Source organism: Oncorhynchus clarkii, chromosome 11, assembly GCF_045791955.1.
Source record: "Oncorhynchus clarkii lewisi isolate Uvic-CL-2024 chromosome 11, UVic_Ocla_1.0, whole genome shotgun sequence".
NCBI classification, from domain to species: Eukaryota; Metazoa; Chordata; class Actinopteri; order Salmoniformes; family Salmonidae; genus Oncorhynchus; species Oncorhynchus clarkii.
The window spans coordinates 33,398,892-33,421,925 of record NC_092157.1 but is presented as its reverse complement, the minus strand read 5'-3'; the positions used below and the strand labels follow the sequence as shown (position 1 = coordinate 33,421,925).

At 41.6% G+C, this 23,034-nt stretch overlaps 2 protein-coding genes across 3 annotated transcripts; both read left to right on the top strand.

Annotated features, from left to right (window-relative positions):
* Positions 1-712: 712 nt before the first annotated feature.
* Positions 713-4,363, top strand: LOC139420716 (uncharacterized). Of its 2 annotated transcripts, none has more exons than XM_071170948.1 (8): positions 713-911; positions 1,242-1,356; positions 1,465-1,609; positions 2,074-2,187; positions 2,349-2,493; positions 2,687-2,835; positions 3,288-3,421; positions 3,741-4,363. In XM_071170948.1, the coding sequence occupies exons 2-8, from the start codon at positions 1,251-1,253 to the stop codon at positions 3,884-3,886; spliced, it is 939 nt and encodes a 312-aa protein (XP_071027049.1). In that variant the 5' UTR covers positions 713-911; positions 1,242-1,250; the 3' UTR covers positions 3,887-4,363. The 2 variants fall into 2 exon arrangements, with proteins under 2 accessions (XP_071027049.1, XP_071027048.1); XM_071170947.1 differs by having other exon boundaries at positions 2,331-2,493.
* Positions 4,364-4,602: 239 nt separating this feature from the next.
* LOC139420715 (uncharacterized) lies at positions 4,603-18,840 on the top strand. Its single transcript, XM_071170946.1, has 7 exons — positions 4,603-4,781; positions 8,538-8,682; positions 8,835-8,948; positions 11,321-11,465; positions 17,270-17,415; positions 17,631-17,770; positions 18,361-18,840. Exons 1-7 carry the CDS (start codon positions 4,628-4,630, stop codon positions 18,570-18,572), a joined length of 1,056 nt encoding a protein of 351 aa, XP_071027047.1. The 5' UTR covers positions 4,603-4,627; the 3' UTR covers positions 18,573-18,840.
* The last annotated feature ends 4,194 nt before the right edge of the window (positions 18,841-23,034 follow it).

The following is a 23,034-nucleotide window of genomic DNA, read 5'->3' as shown; positions in this document are numbered from 1 at the left end:
TACACCTTTATTTTTAAGAGTGTACACAATGTCTTAACCCTACGGCGTCCATATTAGGACATCCTCTGTAGCGGAGAGTCACTTTCATTAGAAAACATGCCTGAGATGTAAGATGAAACCTTGCCCAGTGATTGCCAGTGTTGCCATTGGGTTTGGGAGGATCTTTTCTTAAGAGCTCAGTGGTGTTTTAAAAGCAGTACACATGTCAACAGCAACTGAGCTGCAGGCGATGCTGTCTGGCGGAAGAATTAACGGATCGCAGAAATTCCCATGGTAACACTAAATGCACGGTATGCCTACTGGTGTAATGTAACGCAATGGTGACACTGTGTGGTATAAGGCTATATGTCACATGCTGTTATAAAAAATAATAGAACAGATCTGACACCTTGTGGCCCCATGAAATACATCATCCATGTAGATTGTTAAGACGTCTTGAGTGAGGTACAGTCTCCTCTTTTATTTAGGGACATAACATTGAGGTGACCTACGTCGCTATTACAACAGAAGGGAGATTGTTTTGTTCCACAATGTTCCTATGCCGTGGCCTATCCGACGTTAGGTAAGGGTTGACATTACTACAACAATGACACGACTTGTTCCCGACGCACAATGGTGCGGATTGTCCTTCGGATATGACTTCATGTGGGCTTGTGAATGGAGATAGAGGAGGAGTCTCTGCTACTTCCACCCATATCTTTCTCCGTCCATGGGCAGATCTATATATTATCTGTGGAGATAGCACCAGTAGCAGACAGACCATCCTCAAGAGTGTGAACCTAATGTGTCCACCTACTCTCCTGTGTGGGAGCAACTGGGAACCATCTGTTGATTACTTTTTTTCACCACAGAATATCCGAGAAGGTCTATCCTAGAAGGGCTAAACAGTATTTCAGGGCCGCCATCCTAAGGTAAGATATTCTATTTCACATACTGTTCATCAGTCTTATTACAGTGTCATTTAGAAACAATTGCCAGAATTTTTTAGGAACAATACATGCATTGTTGTACTGGGATAATGTTGAATAGGGGCCATCTGAGAAACATTGTTGAGCGAAACAAACAGCCTAATGTGGTGCACCGGGGTAGAACACAGAAATCAAATGTTTTTGACATAGTGAAATGAGGGTGTGACTGACTAAAATGACATGTGACTTCTGACTGAAATTACTACTAAAATGACCGTATTGAAATGTATTGAAATGTCAGTACTGAAATTAGGTTTGTACTTCTGTCCCTAGATCCTGAACATGGGAGAGTGCATTTCAGTCCGTGTTTTGCTGATGTTTCTGGCCCTAATCAGCTATCTAATTGCACTGACATTCAACATATTGGCTCTATTTGGGCCCTGGACAGGTGAATTCTTAAAGTCCACTTCAAGTCAATGACGTCTGTTTGAAACACACATACTTTTTCTTTTGCATCCGATGAAATGTTTTGTAACCTGTGTGTTTGAACATGCAGGTGCGTTTATGCAAACCACACAGTATGTGCTGAGCAAGTCCACAACGCACCTAACCCCGGATAGATGGGTACTCTTTCTATGGGACGTCCTTAACGTCTGGTTGATCGGCATGTTCATCTATCTGATACACAATCTCCGTAGAAGGTACGATACTGTCCATTAAAGCTAGACTCTCGCTGACACTACAACAATCATGTAAACATTGTTCCTTCCGACATTGTTGGTTATTTTCCAAGCCAAACCCTGGCTGGAATGAAATCAACTTTGCACTGGACATTAGCCTGGTCCCAGATCTGTTCCTGCTATATTGCCCGAATCATTGTCTCTCATTGTCTTGTCAAACATGACAATTCCATAAGGAGACATCCAGGCTAACTGGCCTGTGTTTATTGGCAATCTAACTTAGTTGAGACAAAAAAACAAAAAAAATGATTAAAGTGCAGAAAGAGTGATTTTTACTGTCCTGGCTAGGGTTGCAGAATTACGGTAACTTTTCCAAAATTCCCAGGCCTAGATCTGGCCATGATGATGTTTTTGATTATGATGAGGCTGATGGTGATGGTGATTTTGTTGTTGTTAATTATCATGATGATGTTCCTGTCCCTTAGGGAAGCATATACATGGATGTACACCACTCCTGCTGTCCTGCCCTACGGATTCTACTTGTCCTGGATCGTGAATAGCATTTTGAATATGGCATGGTTATTTCTGTACGACAAAGAGTAAGTGATCATATTATGTGTTGTTTGCTGTGCAATTGTATGCAACTTTTAACACGTTTTGAGTTGTTTTCGAGTTTCGACATTGAATTGGTGGCAAGGAAATCACTTGTATAGTCTTTCTCAAGACAGATTACGTTTTCTAGATTCTGTGTTTGTCATAGAAAGATGGTGCCAACGCTGCTGATCACAGCATTACAGGCCATCTCCAACTGCGTGATTATCATGTTCTCCTGCTACGGACTGGTCGTCTATGGAGCGTGGCTCCATAAATATCACAACAATGATCTCTGGCTCATTCGAATACTGGTACAAAAACTTTTTTTTTCTACTATTCTCCAAGAACATTGTATTGTGTACACAAACCACAAGTGTGCCGGACAGTTACGTTTTGGTTACAGACATGTGTTGTCTGTTTATGGTGTCCATATTATGAAGCCTCGGTTTCAGTAGGACTGGAGCTGTCCTAATATGGGCACCGTATTTGTTAACTCTTTTACAGGTGCAAAACGGAGTGGCTTTGTATGCAACATGGTGGGCTGTGGCTACCTTTTTACACTTGACCGTTGTTTTAGACCATCAAACCCCAATACCCAAGACAGATGCTGCCATAATGGTACTAGTGCTGCTCCAATTGGGACTCATAGGATGGTGAGACTTTGATCCTACATTTGATCTAACCTCTTAATTCAGTGACGTTGATTCAAAATACCACACATTTGTGAGCTTTGCCAGGAAATGTTCCATTGCAAATTCATGAACAGCGGATTTACTTAATATACACAAACTATGACAGTGGCCTGACAAGATAATGATTCAGTTGCCCTAAGCGGCTAAAGTAGCTTCTAAAAATTGTGTGGACAGCTCGTGCACACAAAGCAACTGCCTGCAAATCATTTTGTTTAAAATGTAGTGACAGCGTATGCACACAAAGCAAGTGCCTGCGTTGTGCGCATGCTGTCACTACATTTTAAAAGCTAATTTGCCCCTTTGGGCCACCATACAATCGCCAGAAACCTTTCCTTCTCGCACCTTTTTTTTTTAAAGCATGGGAATTGATGCACTGTTGATGTATATTTTTTTCCTCCTTATAACTCTCTCAGGTTTGTCATAGAGAACTGGTACCTGGATAAGCACGTGCGCTACATCCTCACAGTGTACCCTGTGGTGATCCTGGTGTTGGCCGCGAGTGTGGCCAATCCAGCCACGCCCGGTACCCACATAGACATCATGTCTGGTAGGCCCTACGTCCCGACTGACTCCTAAACTGACACCTAGAGGAAGATAACATAACACAGCCTGTCCTAATACAGACACCACCGTACGTACACATGCATTAGTAGCAGATGGCCGAGTGATAAGATTTGATTATGTTATATTTACTGTACGTAAGTATAATGAGAACTGAGTATACGTATGTGCAATTGGCAATGTTCACACCATCTTCACTACTAGACTAGTGTCAATGTTATTCTTGTCTCACTGTCTGTAGTCAAGGCAGTGACTCTCCCGTGGCGCTTTTAGCTAATATACTTGATGCCTCATCTCTTTTCCAGCTGTCATATTGGCCATAACTAGTGTCATATTCATTGTACGCATTGTCATGGTGTTATGGAAGCACAACAACAAACCGTTTTACGGAGAAGAGGAGCTCATGTCTCCAGTGGACATCGCCAGAACACAGAAACTCATCTTTATGTAGGAAGAAGAGAGCCGCTGCGGAGATTCACGTGCCCCCTTGTTTGAATGTTGTTTTCCTAAACGTTTAATGGCTGAGACGTGATCAAACTCTCCCTGTGTTGGATTCATAAGGCTTTGCTTCAGCAAGACATGTAGGTGATGATTTAGGCTAGTAGTGCCTTTGTACCGTACAGATTGAGCTCATAACCATTGGCCATGCTAATGTCTTTTTCGAAATCATATCAATGACTGTGTGTGATAAAACTATGGACCGGCATTCTCTCATGACCGCAATACTAATTCAATGGCATTAATGTGATTGTGTTCTTTTTTTAAATGTATTTAGTTAACCTTTAACTGCCACCATATTGTTTTTATACCAGGATCTGATCTACCTTTGTGTTTTGACGTTTTGTTTTAGGTGCTATACTGTACAACAATTTGGACTGCATTTATGTATGAATGAAGCTATAGAAATAAAGTGTATTGTTATACTTACCAACGCACTTGTCTGTAAATGCTATTGTGATTTAACAATAGCAAAATACAACCGTGTGCCACTGTGCAGTAGTAGGAGCACCCATTGGTTAGACTCCATGGGGAAAAATAACCACACACACACAAACACAGTAAACCATGATACACTGACTGAAACAGTGCCATCATCCAAAGTCCAATGCACCAGATCCAAGATAGTGTGTGTTTATAAAAGAGTGTTGGTGTGTGAGGCGAGCGTTCTACAGTTGATCGCTTGACAGGGAGGATGTACCGCTCCCGTGTGTCTCCGTATGGCCAGGGCAGTATGGAGCGACATCATCACCATGTGGTCCTACACGGTGTGTGTATCGCTCTGGCCATGTTTAGCCAGGTGGCTTCCGAGACCTTCCATGTTCTAGCATCAGGGACCAACTCTGGCGGTGAGTGAAATCTACCAGACACCTGGTCTATCTCTGTACTACAGTGCACTACTGTGAGGGCATCAGGGACTTTGGTTCAGCAGACAATCTGGATAAATGAGTACAGTGGCTAGTGGATGTATCCTGAGTGCAATGCTATGATTAGAATGCCACCGTTTGTAGAGTCAAGATTTTAGAGTCAAGCGCTTGATGTGGTCATTGCGTCCTAGGAACATGGGATCAAATACTAAACTTTTGACTACTTTTTTTAATATGAATATTTAGGCGTGACAATCATTTTGACCTCTACCTTCTTTTTTTTTTAGGGGAAAAAAATACTACTTATGAAACAACATTTTACACAGTCATTATTGCTCATCTTTATCAAGGCTGCCAGTAATTTCGGACCCCCCTGTATATACGATAACTTTGTCACTGTCGGTCGTAATGAATGACTATTTGACCCAATATGACCTGTAAAGGATATCTCCTGCAGGGATGTTCCAAATGCACATGCAGTATGTCACCCAAAGGATCCCTTTGAGAAGATAAGTTAGAACAACGTGTCATACACCAATGTTTCCACAGTGGAATGACTTTATGTAATGATGGACCTTTGGCCCGACACACGTTTTAAATGTCATCGTTTTACAGCCCAGCACTGACGAGAGGCCAATGATTGTGTTTTTTAACTCCTAATCTGCGTGTCACCAACCGCATTACATAAGCAGATGAGTTGATAAACGACACTTTGCAGACACTTCTGAAAAGGAAACTTTGTAAGCTGGAGGTAATGTTACCACAGAGTTTTCAAACCCAGAGACACAACATCATGATACATCCGGGAATGCGTTGCGAAGGAGTCTCAACAGACCAGACCGGGGTTTGGGGTTTGGAAAGCCAATGGGAGAAGGGAAAATGTGTCCTTAGTTGTTAATTTTCTCAAATTCTAAAGAATTTAGAATTTTAGAATCTAAAAATAAAAAATATATACAGTGCCTTGCGAAAGTATTCGGTCCCCTTGAACTTTGCGACCTTTTGCCACATTTCAGGCCTCAAACATAAACATTTCAGGCCTCAAACATTATAAAACTGTATTTTTTTGTGAAGAATCAACAACAAGTGGGACACAATCATGAAGTGGAACGACATTTATTGGATATTTCAAACTTTTTTAACAAATCCAAAACTGAAAAATTGGGCGTGCAAAATTATTCAGCCCCCTTAAGGGAATACTTTGTAGCGCCACCTTTTGCTGCGATTACAGCTGTAAGTCGCTTGGGGTATGTCTCTATCAGTTTTGCACATCGAGAGACTGACATTTTTTCCCATTCCTCCTTGCAAAACAGCTCGAGCTCAGTGAGGTTGGATGGAGAGCATTTGTGAACAGCAGTTTTCAGTTCTTTCCACAGATTCTCGATTGGATTCAGGTCTGGACTTTGACTTGACCATTCTAACACCTGGATATGTTTATTTTTGAACCATTCCATTGTAGATTTTGCTTTATGTTTTGGATCATTGTCTTGTTGGAAGACAAATCTCCGTCCCAGTCTCAGGTCTTTTGCAGACTCCATCAGGTTTTCTTCCAGAATGGTCCTGTATTTGGCTCCATCCATCTTCCCATCAATTGTAACCATCTTCCCTGTCCCTGCTGAAGAAAAGCAGGCCCAAACCATGATGCTGCCACCACCATGTTTGACAGTGGGGATGGTGTGTTCAGCTGTGTTGCTTTTACGCCAAACATAACGTTTTGCATTGTTGCCAAAAAGTTCAATTTTGGTTTCATCTGACCAGAGCACCTTCTTCCACATGTTTGGTGTGTCTCCCAGGTGGCTTGTGGCAAACTTTAAACGACACATTTTATGGATATCTTTAAGAAATAGCTTTCTTCTTGCCACTCTTCCATAAAGGCCAGATTTGTGCAATATACGACTGATTGTTGTCCTATGGACAGAGTCTCCCACCTCAGCTGTAGATCTCTGCAGTTCATCTAGAGTGATCATGGGCCTTTTGGCTGCATCTCTGATCAGTCTTCTCCTTGTATGAGCTGAAAGTTTAGAGGGACGGCCAGGTCTTGGTAGATTTGCAGTGGTCTGATACTCCTTCCATTTCAATATTATCGCTTGCACAGTGCTCCTTGGGATGTTTAAAGCTTGGGAAATCTTTTTGTATCCAAATCCGGCTTTAAACTTCTTCACAACAGTATCTCGGACCTGCCTGGTGTGTTCCTTGTTCTTCATGATGCTCTCTGCGCTTTTAACGGACCTCTGAGACTATCACAGTGCAGGTGCATTTATACGGAGACTTGATTACACACAGGTGGATTGTATTTATCCTCATTAGTCATTTAGGTCAACATTGGATCATTCAGAGATCCTCACTGAACTTCTGGAGAGAGTTTGCTGCACTGAAAGTAAAGGGGCTGAATAATTTTGCACGCCCAATTTTTCAGTTTTTGATTTGTTAAAAAAGTTTGAAATATCCAATAAATGTCGTTCCACTTCATGATTGTGTCCCACTTGTTGTTGATTCTTCACAAAAAAATACAGTTTTATATCTTTATGTTTGAAGCCTGAAATGTGGCAAAAGGTCGCAAAGTTCAAGGGGGCCGAATACTTTCGCAAGGCACTGTATTCGAGCCAATGTCTTAACTAGCTGAACAGGTTATTACAAGAACCTTGTGAAAGTGAAAAACTGACACGTTTTCATTTTTGTCAAAAACAACTTTATATCGAAGGAGTGACTCTCATTTGACGGTCTGCACATGCGCTGTTCTACGCAACACAATCTTTAGACTCGGGGGAAGTGTTTCTATGCATGGGCTATTCTTGCTAACACCGCCATGACATCACCCAGAAGTGTGATCAGGGATTTCTATCGGAGAAGCAGATTCTGCACATCTTCATACTGTACTGTCTTTGATGTTACTGCTCATACTGATGTATTCTCCATCTCACTGTTATACAGTGTCCATATTAGGACTGTGTCAGCAGGACTTGTTTCAGTCTGAGGCTGTCCTGATATGGACACCATTCTCGTGCATGCTGTGAATCTATTTCCTATGATGGGAGGCAAACACTAAAGTATCTCCATTGCCAATAGGATAAGCTGGCTTGTTATTCACAATACAGCTTCATCTTCACATAGCTTATTACATTGCAACTCTATACTTACTGTTGGACACAGTAACTGTATGGTGTCCATATTAGGACACCCTCAATCTTAGCAGGAGGCTGTCCTAATATGGACACTGTAGTATGTGGATTGTAGAGCTTGCTAGTTTATAGTCCAAAAAAACAGAAATGAGTTACCTCTGGTTCGTTTAGCCATTCCTATGGAGGAAATTAATGGGGCAAGTATGGGGTTTTGGGACAAACGCCGAAAATAAGGCCTGAGGTTAACATAGGTTTAGGAGATCGTATATGTTTTGTTCTATTATCAGTCAGTTAACATGACTTTTATGAGTTCTGAAGTCTTTATGTGCTTGTTCTGTTTGCGAAAATGTAAGAAACAATCACACAAAAAGATGTTAGCTGATGAAGATTATCTCATAGAGCAAAACATATAGGGTCTCCTAAGCCGGTGTTTACCATAGACCTTATTTTCTGCGTTTATCTAAAAACTTAACAACAAAAACATGTTTTCCCTTTAGACTTTGGCCAATGAGCCATGGAGTCTACATGGCTACAAAATGCCTACAATGCCTACAAAAAAACGCCATTACTATTGCTCTCTACAGGGTCCTTTTACCGAACATGCAATGGCTTTACTCCCTAGGTCTGTTTATGACCACATTGGATAATGTCTCTGAGTCCTTTCCTCTGGAGGTGACCATGGACTGCTGGGCAGACAACACCTGGATCATGCTCCGGCTATGGAGCAGTGCTTGGCTCATACACTCTCTTTTTACTGTGTTCCAGAGGTATCACTCACTCACTCACTCACTCACTCACTCACTCACTCACTCACTCACTACTCTTCCAAAGGTTAACTGAATGCCTAAATGATGACAATTAAATGATGAGGCTGTACATTTATATCACTCAGTTGTGATTGATGTTCTCTGCCTGAAAGGAATGTGTTTGGTCCAGTCTCCTGCAACCCTGAGATTCACCCTCCGTCATTCTATCTGATCTGGACTATGATCAACGTGGCAAAGATCACCTGGCTGTTTCTCTGGGACAGGCAGTAAGTAGTTTGGCGCTTGTTGCATTTAAAGGGGAAGTTTTACAAATATAACGTTAGATGATTTCTCATCCTGAAAGTAGTCTATGGGCCAGGATAAACTCTAACCCATGGTTTACTGTTATTTAAAATCCAACTACAAACTGCAGCTAGACTACTTTCAGAGTGAGGAACAATCTAACCGTTTTAAAGGCCCAATGCAGTCAAAAATGTGATTTCCTGGGTTTTCCAGTTGAAGTTGGAAGTGTATATACACTTAGGTTGGAGTCATTAAAAATCGACCCCACAAATGTCTTGTTAACAAACTATAATTTTGGCAAATCGGTTAGGACATCTACTTTGTGCATGGCACAAGTAATTTTTCCAACAATCGTTTACAGACAGATTATTTCACTTATGATTCACTGTATCACAAATCCAGTGGGTCAGAAGTTTACATACACTAAGTTGACTGTGCCTTTAAACAGCTTGGAAAATTCCAGAAAATGATGTCATGGCTTTAGAAGCATCTGATGGGGTTATTGACCTCATTTGAGTCAATTGGAGGTGTACCTGTGGATGTATTTCAAGGCCTACCTTCAAACTCAGTGTCTCTTTGCTTGACATCATGGGAAAATCAATAGAAATCAGCCAAGACCTCAGGAACAAAATTGTAGACCTCCACAAGTCTGGTTCATCTTTGGGAGCAATTTCCAAACGTCTGAAGGTACCACGTTCATCTGTACAAACAATAGTACGCAAGTATAAACACCATGGGACCACGCAGCCGTCGTACTGCTCAGGAACGAGACGAGTTCTGTCTCCTAGAGATGAATGTACTTTGGTGCGAGAAGTGCAAATCAATCCCAGAACAACAGCAAAGGACCTTGTGAAGATGCGGTAGGACACAGGTACAAAAGTGTCTATATCCATAGTAAAATGAGTTCTATATCGACATAACCTGAAAGGCCATTCAGCAACAAAGAAGCCACTGCTCCAAAACCGCCATAAACAAGCCAGACTACGGTTTGCAACTGCACACATGTACAAAGATCATACTTTTTGGAAAAATGTCCTCTGCTCTGATGAAACAAAAATAGAACTGTTTGGCCAAAAGGACCATCGTTATGTTTGGAGGAAAAAGGGGGAGGCTTGCAAGCCGAAGAACACCATCCCAACCGTGAAGAACGGGGGTGGCAGCATCATGTTGTAGGGGTGCTTTGCTGCAGGAGGGACTGGCGCACTTCACAAAATAGATGGCATCATGAAGACAGAAAATTACGTGGATACATTGAAGCAACATCTTAAGACATCAGTCAGGAAGTTAAAGCTTGGTCGCAAATGGGTCTTCCAAATGGACAATAACCCCAAGCATACTTCCAAAGTTGTGACAAAATAGCTTAACAAAGTCAAGGTATTGGAGTGGCCATCACAAAGCCCTGACTTCAATTTTACAGACAATTTGTGGGCAGAACTGAAAAAGCGTGTGCGGGCAAGGAGGCCTACAAACCTTGACTCAGTTACACCAGCTCTGTCAGGAGGAATGGGCCAAAATTCACCCAACTTATTGTGGGAAGCTTGTGGAAGGCTACCCGAAACATTTGAACCAAGTTAAACAATTTAAAGGCCAATATACCAAATACTAATTGAGTGTATGTAAACTTCTGACCCACTGGGAATGTGATGAAAGAATTAAAAGCTGAAATAAATCATTATTTTTACTATTTCACATTCTTTTACCATTTCACATTCTTAAAATAAAGTGGTGATCCTAACTGACCTAAGACAGGGAATGTTTACTAGGGTTAAATGTCAGGAAATGTGAAAAACTGAGTTTAAATGTATTTGTCTAAGGTGTATGTACATTTCCAACTTCAACTGTTTTTCTACACTATAAGGTTTGAATAATACTGTGAAATTGTTTAAATTATGATAATGCCCTTTTGGTTTAAGAGCTGTTTGAAAAGACCACCTGAAATTTTAGTCTGTTTATCTGGGATGGAGATTTGGCCTGCCTGGTGACATCACACAGGTGGTAAATTAGATAACAGACCAATAAGAAAGCGAGTTCCAAATGTCTCTGCCAATAACAGCCATTTTTCAGTTTCCCCTCCCACTCAGACCACTCCCAGACAGTCTTAGCAACATTCTTGCTTGAAAAATAGATATTTTGATGACAATTTTAATTGAAAACAATCACAGTAAGGTACTCTATTGTCACCCAGAAATGATTTGATATTGAGATAAAAACAGCTGCATTGGACCTTAAAATATAAACTTCCCCTTTAAGATACACATTTTGGTATTTTAAAATATGACAAAATAAATACAGTGGGCCTATGTGCAGAACCAAGAAAGGCAATACTAAATATGGAACGTCTTTTGTGTTTTTACAGTGACCTTCTACCATCCCTGTTTTTTAAATGGGTTATGCCAATTCACAGCTTCCAAATGCTGTATGTGTCCTACCGAAACCTGCACAATCACAGAACCTGGCTGGCCATCAATAACCCTAAAGAACCCTGGTGGACCCGCTATCTGGTGAATTCAAGATCTTTTCTACACAATGATGTCAAGATGTAGCACAGTTGCTTGTTTTATCATGCTGCTGTCAGCCAATGAGCTTCAGGGCAAAAAAAAAACCTGTATGTAACCAAGTTGAATTGGTTAAACTTACTCTTTAGCTTGAAATACCACCACCCATGCAGCCTAAGTGCTAGCATTTCTTGTTTGCAAAAAATACAAGTGCTTAGTGCTCTTAAGGAAGTCGCAAGCAGCACAGTTACGCTTACAGGTCATAATAGATGTTTTCTTGAGATCATTTGCAGCAATGACCTCACTAACCTTAAGATAAGATAGTACTTTATTAACCTTGGTACTGTATGTCTTGTTTTAATATGTCGGATTCATATGTCTTAGTAGTCATTAGAGATCATTAAGGTTTTCTTGGCATCATTTGCAGCAATGACCTAAGATAAAATCATGTAGCACTATCCCACTGGGCATAGACGTCATTTCAATGTCTATTCCATGTTGGTTTAACGCAGTTTAATTGAAATTACATTGAAGTGATGTGAAAACAATGTTGATTCAAACAGTGTGTGCCCAGTTGGATATAGAGTGCATTCAGAATGTATTCAGAACCCTTGACTGTTTCCACATTTTGTTACGTTACAGCTTTCTAAAAAAAATATATATTTTTTTATCCTCATCAATCTACAAACAATACCCCATAATGACAAAGCAAACATTTGCAAAAAAATTGAATATCACAAATATTCAGACCCTTTTCTCAGTACTTTGTTGAAGCACCTTGGGTATTTTCAGGTCTCTCCAGAGATGTTTCGATCAAGTTCAAGTCAGGGCTCTGACTGGGCCACTCAAGGACATTCAGAGACTTGTCCCGAAGCCACTCATGAGTTGTCTAGGCTGTGTGCTTTGGATCATTGTCCTGTTGGAAGGTGAACCTTCGCCCCAGTCTGAGGTCCTGTGCGCTCTCGAGCAGGTTTCATTCAAGGATCTCTCTGCACATATTTCCCTCCATCCTGACTAGTCTCCCAGTCCCTGAAAAACATCCCCACAGCATGATGCTGCCACCACCATTCTTCATTCTTCACCATAGGGATGGTGCCAGGTTTCCTCCAGACGTGACACTTGGAATTAAGGCCAAAGGGTTCAATCTTGTTTCTGATGGTCAGGGTCCTTTTTGACAAACTCCATGTCGGCTTTTGACAAACTCCATGTGGGCTGTCATCTACCTTTAACAGAGGAGTGGCTTCCGTCTGGTCACCTCCCTTACCAAGGCCCTTCTCCCCGATTGCTAAGTTTGGCTGGGCTGCCAGTTATAGGAAGAGTCTTTGTGGTTCCAAACTTCTTCCATTTAAGAATGATTGAGGCCACTGTGTTCTTGGGGACCTTCAATGCTGCAGACATTTTTTGACACCCTTCCCCAGATCTGTGCCTCAACACAATCCTGTTTTGGAACTCTATCGACAATTCCTTTGACCTCATGGCTTAGTTTTTGCTCTGACATGCACTGTCAACTGTGGGATCTTATATAGACAGGTGTGTGCCTTTCCAAATCATGACCAATCAATTGAATTTAACACAGGTGTTCTCCAATCAAGTTGTAGAAACATCTCAAGGATGATCAACGGAAACAGGATGCACCTGAGCTCAAGTCTCATAGCAAAGGGCCTGAATAATTATGTAAATAAGGTATTACTGTTTTTTTATTTTGAATACATTTGCAAACATTTCTAAAAACCTGTTTTCGCTTTTGTCATTATGGGGTATTGTGTGTATCTAATTAATATGTTTTAGAATAAGGCTGTAACCTAACAAAAGATCATCCGTTCACCTACTCTGCATCTCACAAAGACAGGCAGTTGGAACCAAAAATCTCACATTTGGACTCATCAGTGCAAAGGACAGATTTCCACTGGTCTACTGTCCATTGCTCGTGTTTCTTGGCCCAAGCAAGACTCTTCTTATTATTGATGTCCTTTAGGAGTGGTTTCTTTGCAGCAATTAGACCATGAATGCCTGATTCACTCAGTCTCCTTTGAACAGTTGATGTTGAGATGTGTCTGTTACTTGAACTCTGTGAAGCATTTATTTGGACTGCAATTCTGAGGCTGGTAACTCTAAGGAACGTATCCTCTGCAGCAGAGGTAACTCTGGGTCTTGCATTCTTGTGGCGGACCTCATGAGAGCCAGTTTCATCATCGTGCTTGATGGTTTTTGCGACTGCACTTGATGAAACTTTCAAAGTTCTTGACATTTTCCGAATTGACTGACCTTCATGATGGACTGTCCTTTCCCTTTGCTTATTTGAGCTGTTGTTGCCATAATATGGACTTGATCTTTTACCAAATAGGGCTATCTTATGTATACCACCCCTGCCTTGTCACAACACAACTGACTGACTCAAATGCATTAAGAAGGAAATAACTTTTTTTAACCTTTTAACAAGGCACGCCTGTGCATTCCAGGTGAATACCTCATGAAGCAGGTTGAGAGAATGCAAATTGTGTGCAAAGCTGTCATCAAGACAAAAGGAGACTACTTTAAAGAATCTCACATATAAATCTATTTTGATTTCTTTCAAATTCCATATGTGTTATTTCATAGTTTTGATATCTTCACTATTATTCTACAATGTAGGAAATAGTGAAAAATAAAGAAAAAAAACCTTGAATGAGAAAGTATGTCCAAACTTTTGACAGGTACTGTACATTTTACAGACACAGTATATTTTACAATAGTTATCTTTGATTTGTTTTTAGTCCTATCCTTCATCTACACTCAACCCCTCCCATCTATCTCTGAAGACCATCCAGTGTGGATTTCTATTTGCCATATATTTTTCACCTGTGCTATTTCACAAACGCTCCTACAGTATATACATTTTACAGACACAGTATATTTTATATTAGTTATCTTGTTATTTAGCCAATAATTGTGTATATTAATTGAAATTGAAAAACTCAAAGTTTTGAATCCAGCGTTGTTTTGTGTATCAGTCCATAAACCAAAAATCTCCTCCCAACTATTTTGCAATCTATATGGCACAGCTGTCAATTTGTTGGTACTTAAATTGAACTGACATAGTTTTTTATTCATCCAAATTTTGTTTAACCAATATTGATCTTTAATGCAGGGCTGACAGAGAAGTCTCTTTCTCCCCCTTCCACTTGCCTCTTAAATTTTTGCGGTAATGCTGCAAGTAGTTGGTTGTAATTTTCAGTAGAGCAAACATTTCAGAATATGTATGTTAGCTGTGTGTGTGACATAACTCCACCAGTCCTATGTATGATATAATTTACAAACATTATACATTTAAAAAATATTTATTCTCAAATTTAAATATTATTTTATCAATTGGATTATCTTGGCAAAGGACAAATGCTCACTAACAGGGATTTAATCAAATATGTGCACCAAATTTGAGAGAAATGTGCTTTTTGTGCATATGGAATAGGACATTACCATAATAATAAGTTGACTTACTTTGAATTTTAAAAACACCACCACTCCCATCCTTCCAGTGCATGTCAATCAACACAGGGCAAGGGGATCCCATGATTGAAATGACAGCCAATCATTTATACTAGAGGCCACGTAGTTAATGAACAATAAGGAACACCTACTCTAACAGTTTATGAGGCTGCATTCAAGAGCTCATGCCTGTTGCATATTTATCCCCCCCCCCCAAAGTTTTTAAATGTGTCCCTACATTTCAAGACAAAAAAAAACAAAAAATAAGACAAGGCACATCAAAAACGAAGGTAAAGAAAAAATGCAAAAAGACATCTAAATGAAGAATACATGTATTGACCAAATAGGCAAAAAGCACACTTTGAAAGGCAAAATATTGCAAACCAATACTTAAATCAAATAAATACTGGAGGACCATGCAGTCATATAATGGGACGGAGACATATTTTCTTTGACGTTTCAGAGCGCCTCATCATCACACCATTGCCAGTATGTTTGCCAAGGGGACCGTCATTATGCGCCAAAACACCATTCTGAAACACATGAACTTGGACAAACATACCGCACGAACATCACACTAAATTATATCGGTCACATTAAAAATAAATACATAGGCCTAATTTACATTTCTCTTAAAACCTCTCTAGGGTATGTGGGATGCTAGCGTCCCACCTGGCCAACATCCAGTGAGATTGCAGAGAGCCAAATTCAAATACAGGAATACTCATTATAAAAATTCAGAAAACAAAGCATATTTTAAATAGGTTTAAAGATTAACTTCTTCTGAATCCAACCACGCTGTCAGATTTAAAAAATGCTTTACGGCAAAGCATACCTTACAATTATTTGAGAACATAGCCCAGCAGACAAATCATTACAAACAGTAACCAGCCAAGTAGAAGAATTACACAAGTCAGAAATAGAGATAAAATGAATCCCTACCTTTGATGATCTTCATATGTTTGCACTCAGAAGACATTCATTTATTCAATAAATGTTCCTTTTGTTTGATAAAGTCTATTTATATCCAAAAACCTCAGTTTGTTTGCGCGTTTCCTTCAGTAATCCACAGGCTCAAACGCAGTCAAAACAGGCAGACAAAAAAATCCAAATTGTATTCGTAAAGTTCATAGAAACATGTCAAACGATGTTTATATTCAACCCTCAGGTAAGTTTTATCCTAAATAATCGATAATATTTAAACCGGACAATAACGTCGTCAATAGAAAAGGTAAACAAGAAAGGCACTCTCTCTGTCGCGCGTATGAAAAAGCTCTGTGACACGGCAGGGTCCACTCATTCCAACTGGTCTTACTCCCTCATTTTTCAGAATACAAGCCTGAAACTATTTCTAAAGACTGTTGACATCTAGTGGAAGGCATAGGAACTGCAATGTGAGTCATAAGTCAATGGATACTGTAATGGCATTGAATAAAAAACTACAAAACCAAAAAAACAACGACTTCCTGAATGGATTTTTCTCAGGTTTTGGCCTGCCAAATCAGTTCTGTTTTACTCACAGACACTATTTTAACAGTTTTGGAAACGTTAGAGTGTTTTCTATCCAAATCTATCAGTTATATGCATATCATATCTTCCGGGTCCGAGTAGCAGGCAGTTTAATTTGGGCATGCTTTTCATCCAAAATTCCGAATGCTGCCCCCTACCCTAGAGAAGTTAACATTTCTGAATACTTTAATATGATTGGTGCAATATAGATGAGATGCAAGTATAGATGAGCTGCAGACTGAACTTGGCCCATCTACGAGCAACAACGTAGGCAGCCATGAAGCTCGGTGCCAGAATGCCCTCTTATACCGCATTCAAAACAACTCGGAAAAAATAGTTTTGAGCGGTCATTCAACTTGGATTTCCAACCCGAGAGCTCCGACTCACGAGAGCTCAGCCTTTCCAACCTGAAGATCACTGACGTCATGATTTGACCTCGTATTTTTCAGAGTTCCCAGTTGTCTTGAACACACCAAAAGTATCACCTCCGACTTCCCTTAAGGGAAGTTCACCATTCACAAAACCTCACACACTCGCATCCATCCGCTAAGCCGTGCACCAGGAAGGCAGCGGAGCCAAGCCATTATGGTCACCCAATGCCCTTCCTCAGCGCACCTACATCCCCCTAACCCATATTCACAAGGCATTAGAGCCTCCACTAAAAATAAGGCCAACCAGGGCCACATCACAAATCTAAACGCACCAATACACATTCTAAAAACAGATCCTTTACCAATAAATACTAAGTCTTGTTTTAATATGTCTGTTTCATATGTCTTTTATCATGGTCCCTCTGGTCTAACTGTGTGTTGATGTGTTGGTGTTGTGTGGGACAGACCCAGAACGGACTGGCTGTATTTGGCTGGTGGACTCTCCTGGAGGCCCTGGTCAGTCTGGGAGTTGTGAGGTACCAGGCTGGGCTACCTGATCCTCTGGTCAGCTCAATGGTGCTCACTCTACTTCTCCTGGGGATGCTCATCTGGTAATAACTGATAATGAAATAATGATGGACCCATACATATACATCGTAATCATTGATTGAATGGAAAAATGATAATTGTGGCATCCATATTAGGACAGTCTCTCCTGCTGAGACTGAGGCTGTCCTAATATGGACACCGTACTGACTAAATCGGTACACTATACTAGGAAGCTGGGGTTTAATTCAGTTTTTAAAACAATGCTATTTCCTAACAGGTTTGTCTTTGAGAGCTTCATATTCTCCAAGTACATCCGCTACACGTTTACTGTCTACCCTGTGTTGATTGTGGGCCTGGGAGCCATGTTCACCAGAAGCTATCGTGTCCATGACCTTGCTCCTAACACAGTCTACTGTGGTAAGAACATAGAGTTGGATAGAGGGCACACTTAGCCCACAGCCTGTTTTATCATGTGCAGTGCCATTGAGGGCTGTCACCATTTTGAAGTAGTCAACTCGGTGGGACTTGCTATGGGTTAAGGAAGATCACAGAATTCCATCCGGGTCAGCAGGAATTATACTCCTGAGCAAACATTCCCTAAGTCGCTCTGGATAAGAGCATCTGCTAAATGACTCAAATGTAAATGTATAATCAGGCGGCAGTAAATCACTAACCTTGTCTTTGAACCTGTATAGACTATGCACAAAATAGGAGATGAGCTCTCTAGTACAGCTCTATGAAATGAACATATGCTGGAGTAGTACCAACCACACACCCACTTTCTGTAACAGATCAATTTTAGTGTAGGCAGATGCTGGCCAATTATAACATGATTTTATAGGCACATTATAGATACTGTAATTGGAACAGTGCTAAGCTAACGCTGTAGGCCAGTCATAATTGAATACCAGAAAAATCCTGTAGACAATTTTGTATAATCTGATGAATAACAGTTACGTAACACTTACAGTACACTTGACTATGTATTTCTTGTCCCAACCACACAGGCTTCCTTATGCTTGCGGCAACTGTCCTGAACTGTATCCGTTTGATCGCTGCATGCTTTTACCCAGATGACACCTCCAGCTATTTGACCAAGGAGCCCAACCGTAAACCTGACTTCTGCGAGACTGTATGCCAACCGATGGGGAAGGACAGCACGATGGCTTCACAAACTGGTTTTGTGAATCCTGTCTTCTGTAATAACTTAGACAATTAACAGAGGGTACGGTGTCCATATTAGGACAGAAACGACTCCTGTTGAAGATTTACCCAAAGTGAATTGTTTTGCATGTAAATAATTTTGATACTGATTAATGTTATTTTCTGTAAGAATGGACATTGTTCTCTTGGTGATGGATAGCTAGAGCTTGAGTTAACTCTAAGCTTAGAGTGTTGACATGCCTTCACATTCATCACGAACAAATAGATTCCAAACAGTCGCTTAACAATTCAGAATGTTGAATAAACTTTATTTGAACTCACTTTACCGGTTTTCACTGAGTTCGTCCTTATTGTCGTTGTAAATTTGATGATTTGATGATTCCCAAACAAATTTCCTGAGTTTGAGCAATTTTGACAATCATTGTTTTTCTACTTCTAATACTCGTATCGATGTGTCAAAATATCCAATCGCACAGGTCGAGTGACAAATGAGGTGAGCACCTCTCCTCCATAAAGGGAGCCACTCGCTCACCTTCTGGTCATTCTCACCTCTCTTCCTTGCGGAAGTGACTGCGTTCATAAAAGCATTCCTCAGCATGGCTAGATTCCTGGCTTCCTACTGATGTTTAGAGGTTAATGCTGCCGAACATTGAACTTCAGCTCCTGTCGATAGTATTGAGTCAGTCTCCATTTAGTCAGTCGTCAGTCTCCATTTAGCTAGTGCCACACGGCTAGCTATCGAGACTTGGTTAGCCCTAGGCGCAAGGCTTTAGCTAACTTGGCTAGCTAGCTGCAAGGCTAGTTTACCACACAAAGGACTAGCTATCGCTGCAAGGCTTAACCTAGCCTGTGTAACTCACAAGGCTAGCTACACCAAACTAGCTTTTCTACCTACACAAGTAGAATTGCTAGCTTTCCTCTCGCATTTAGCACAAACCCCTCATGGGCCATGTTGACTAGACTGACAGCACTAGCTTCACAGCATGACGATCGAGAGACCCGCTTTGTTCGTGGAGAAACAAAGAAAGCACGCACTTTCTCTGGCTAGTAGTGTGCTAACGAGATAGGCTATTAGCCTTGAGGCGAAAGCTAGCTAGCTCACACTTTACTCAAGGAATACTACTTCTCAGATCCATGGAGCCTGCTACCCATGCACAGGGAGAACCTAGCAGGCCTCCTGCCCCCGCCCCAGAACGGTCACACCCGTGCCCATGCAGGGCGATGATAGCAGGCAAGGATATACACCAGATATGTATCGCCTGCTTGGGTTTTGAGCATGCTGTTGCATCACTCGCTAACCCCAAGTTCTGCGTGCACTATAGGGCACTGTCTGCAAACCCCCTTCACTGGCGAGTACACCAAGCAAACCCCAAACCATACTTGTCACTAGTGATGTTACATTTGATACCGGAGCTCCAAGGCATTCGTGTCGAAATCACTATTCAGTGTACTTTGACCTCCTCCCTATAGGCTGTCTCATCATTGTCGGTGATCAGGCCTACCACTGTTGTGCAAACTTAATAATGGTGTTGGAGTCGTGCCTGGCCGTGCAGTTGTGAGTGAACAGGGAGTACAGGAGGAGGCTGAGCACGAACACCTGGGGGGCCCCCGTGTTGAGGATCAGCGTGACGGAGGTGTTACGTATTCCAGGATCCAGTTGCAGAGGGAGGTGTTTAGTCCCAGGGTCCTTAGTGATGAGCTTTGAGGGCACTATGGTGTTGAACTTTGAGCTGTAGTCAAAGAATAGTATTCTCATATAAGTGCTCTTTTTGTCCAGTTTGGACAAGCCTTTCAATGCATTTCATGGCTACAGACATGAGTGCTATGGGTCGGTAGTCATTTAGGCAGGTTACCTTAGTGTTCTTGGGCACATGGCCTATTCGTGGTCTGCTTGAAAGATGTTGGTATTACAAACTCCGACAGAGGTTGAAAATGTCAGTGAAGACACTTGCCAGTTGGTCAGCGCATGCTCGGAGTACATGTCCTGGTAATCCGTCTGGTCCAGCGGCCTTGTGAATGTTGACCTGTTTAAAGGTCTTACTCACATCGGGTGCGGAGAGCGGGTTCACACAGTCTTCTGGAACAGCTGATGCTCTCATGCATGTTTCAGTGTTACTTGCCTCGAAGTGAGCATAGTTATTTAGCTCATCTGGTAGGCTCGTGTCACTGGGCAGCTCTCGGCTGTGCTTCCATTTGTTTCTACTCCAGGGAAGAGTCCTGGTTCCCAGGGGGGCATTGCATACGCTCCATTCTGGACCTAAGGATCCGCAACAGCGTCCATCATGTTCCGTATACTTACATACAATGTGCTGTTTTGTTTTATTTGTCAAGGCAACTGGTTCAGTTCAGCTGACCTACAGGGCGCTTATTTTCATATAAGCATTCTGCCAGCACACAGGATATTTTCAGGTTTTCTTTCGAAGCACAGCCTACAAATACTTTGCTGTTCCCTTCGGGCTAGCACTTGTTACCAGTTTGTTCAGCAAGTTTGTGGAAGCGTCTCTATCACCCCTGAGAACCAGGGGGCTAAAAATCTCCGCCTACACAGACAATTACCAGCTTTGATCCCCTACACAGTGTTGCCAGCGGTTGTTTCCTCGAAAGTGTCATTGAGTTTGAATTTCATCTCCATCGTTTTGAAAGTGCTCTGGGATTTTACAAAGATCGTTCCTTGGTCATCCATGTTGATGATCAGACTGGGCTTGATGTGGTTTCCCACCTGTCGGGTCGTGAAGCCAACACCTGCACAATGGAGAACAAACTGTCAAGAGGGATCCTTTGACAGTATCGTGTGGTGCAACCAAAGGCATTGTCCATGTGTAATAACTATACATAGAAATGATTATCCTAATGAGATCTTAAGATTGTATCAGAAATATATTCTTAAAAAAATAATAATATCATATTTCAGCAATCAAATCAAATCAAATCAAATTTTATTTGTCACATACACATGGTTAGCAGATGTTAATGCGAGTGTAGCGAAATGCTTGTGCTTCTAGTTCCGACAATGCAGTAATAACCAACAAGTAATCTAACTAACAATTCCAAAACTACTACCTTATAGACACAAGTGTAAGGGGATAAAGAATATGTACATAAAGATATATGAATGAGTGATGGTACAGAGCGGCATAGGCAAGATACAGTAGATGGTATTGAGTACAGTATATGAGATGAGTATGTAAACAAAGTGGCATGGTTAAAGTGGTTAGTGATACATGTATTACATAAAGATGCAGTAGATAATATAGAGTACAGTATATGCGTATACATATGAGATGAATAATGTAGGGTATGTAAACATTATATTATGTAGCATTGTTTAAAGTTTAAAGTGGCTAGTGATATATTTTACATCAATTCCCATTATTAAAGTGGCTGGAGTTGAGTCAGTGTGTTGGCAGCAGCCACTCAATGTTAGTGGTGGCTGTTTAACAGTCTGATGGCCTTGAGATAGAAGCTGTTTTTCAGTCTCTCGGTCCCAGCTTTGATGCACCTGTACTGACCTCGCCTTCTGGATGATAGCGGGGTGAACAGGCAGTGGCTCGGGTGGTTGTTGTCCTTGATGATCTTTATGGCCTACCTGTGACATTGAGTGGTGTAGGTGTCCTGGAGGGCAGGTAGTTTGCCCCCGGTGATGCGTTGTGCAGACCTCACTACCCTCTGGAGAGCCTTACGGTTGTGGGCGGAGCAGTTGCCGTACCAGGCGGTGATACAGCCCGACAGGATGCTCTCGATTGTGCATCTGTAGAAGTTTGTGAGTGCTTTTGGTGACAAGCCGAATTTCTTCAGCCTCCTGAGGTTGAAGAGGCGCTGCTGCGCCTTCTTCACGATGCTGTCTGTGTGGGTGGACCAATTCAGTTTGTCTGTGATGTGTACGCCGAGGAACTTAAAACTTACTACCCTCTCCACTACTGTTCAATCGATGTGGATAGGGGGGTGTTCCCTCTGCTGTTTCCTGAAGTCCACAATCATCTCCTTAATTTTGTTGACGTTGAGTGTGAGGTTATTTTCCTGACACCACACTCCGAGGGCCCTCACCTCCTCCCTGTAGGCCGTCTCGTCGTAATCAAGCCTACCACTGTTGTGTCGTCCGCAAACTTGATGATTGAGTTGGAGGCGTGTGTGGCCACACAGTCGTGGGTGATCAGGGAGTACAGGAGAGGGCTCAGAATGCACCCTTGTGGGGCCCCAGTGTTGAGGATCAGCGGGGTGGAGATGTTGTTGCCTACCCTCACCACCTGGGGGCGGCCCGTCAGGAAGTCCAGTACCCAGTTGCACAGGGCGGGGTCGAGACCCAGGGTCTCGAGCTTGATGACGAGCTTGGAGGGCACTATGGTGTTAAATGCCGAGCTGTAGTCGATGAACAGAATCATTGAAAATTGTGTTTTACATCAATAAAATTGTGTTTTACATCAATATTTATTGCATGTTTTCTAATCTCCATTCCTGGTAGGCCTACACATGCATAGTATTTTCTGTTGGTCATGTCATTTTACTGTTTGGAACTAATT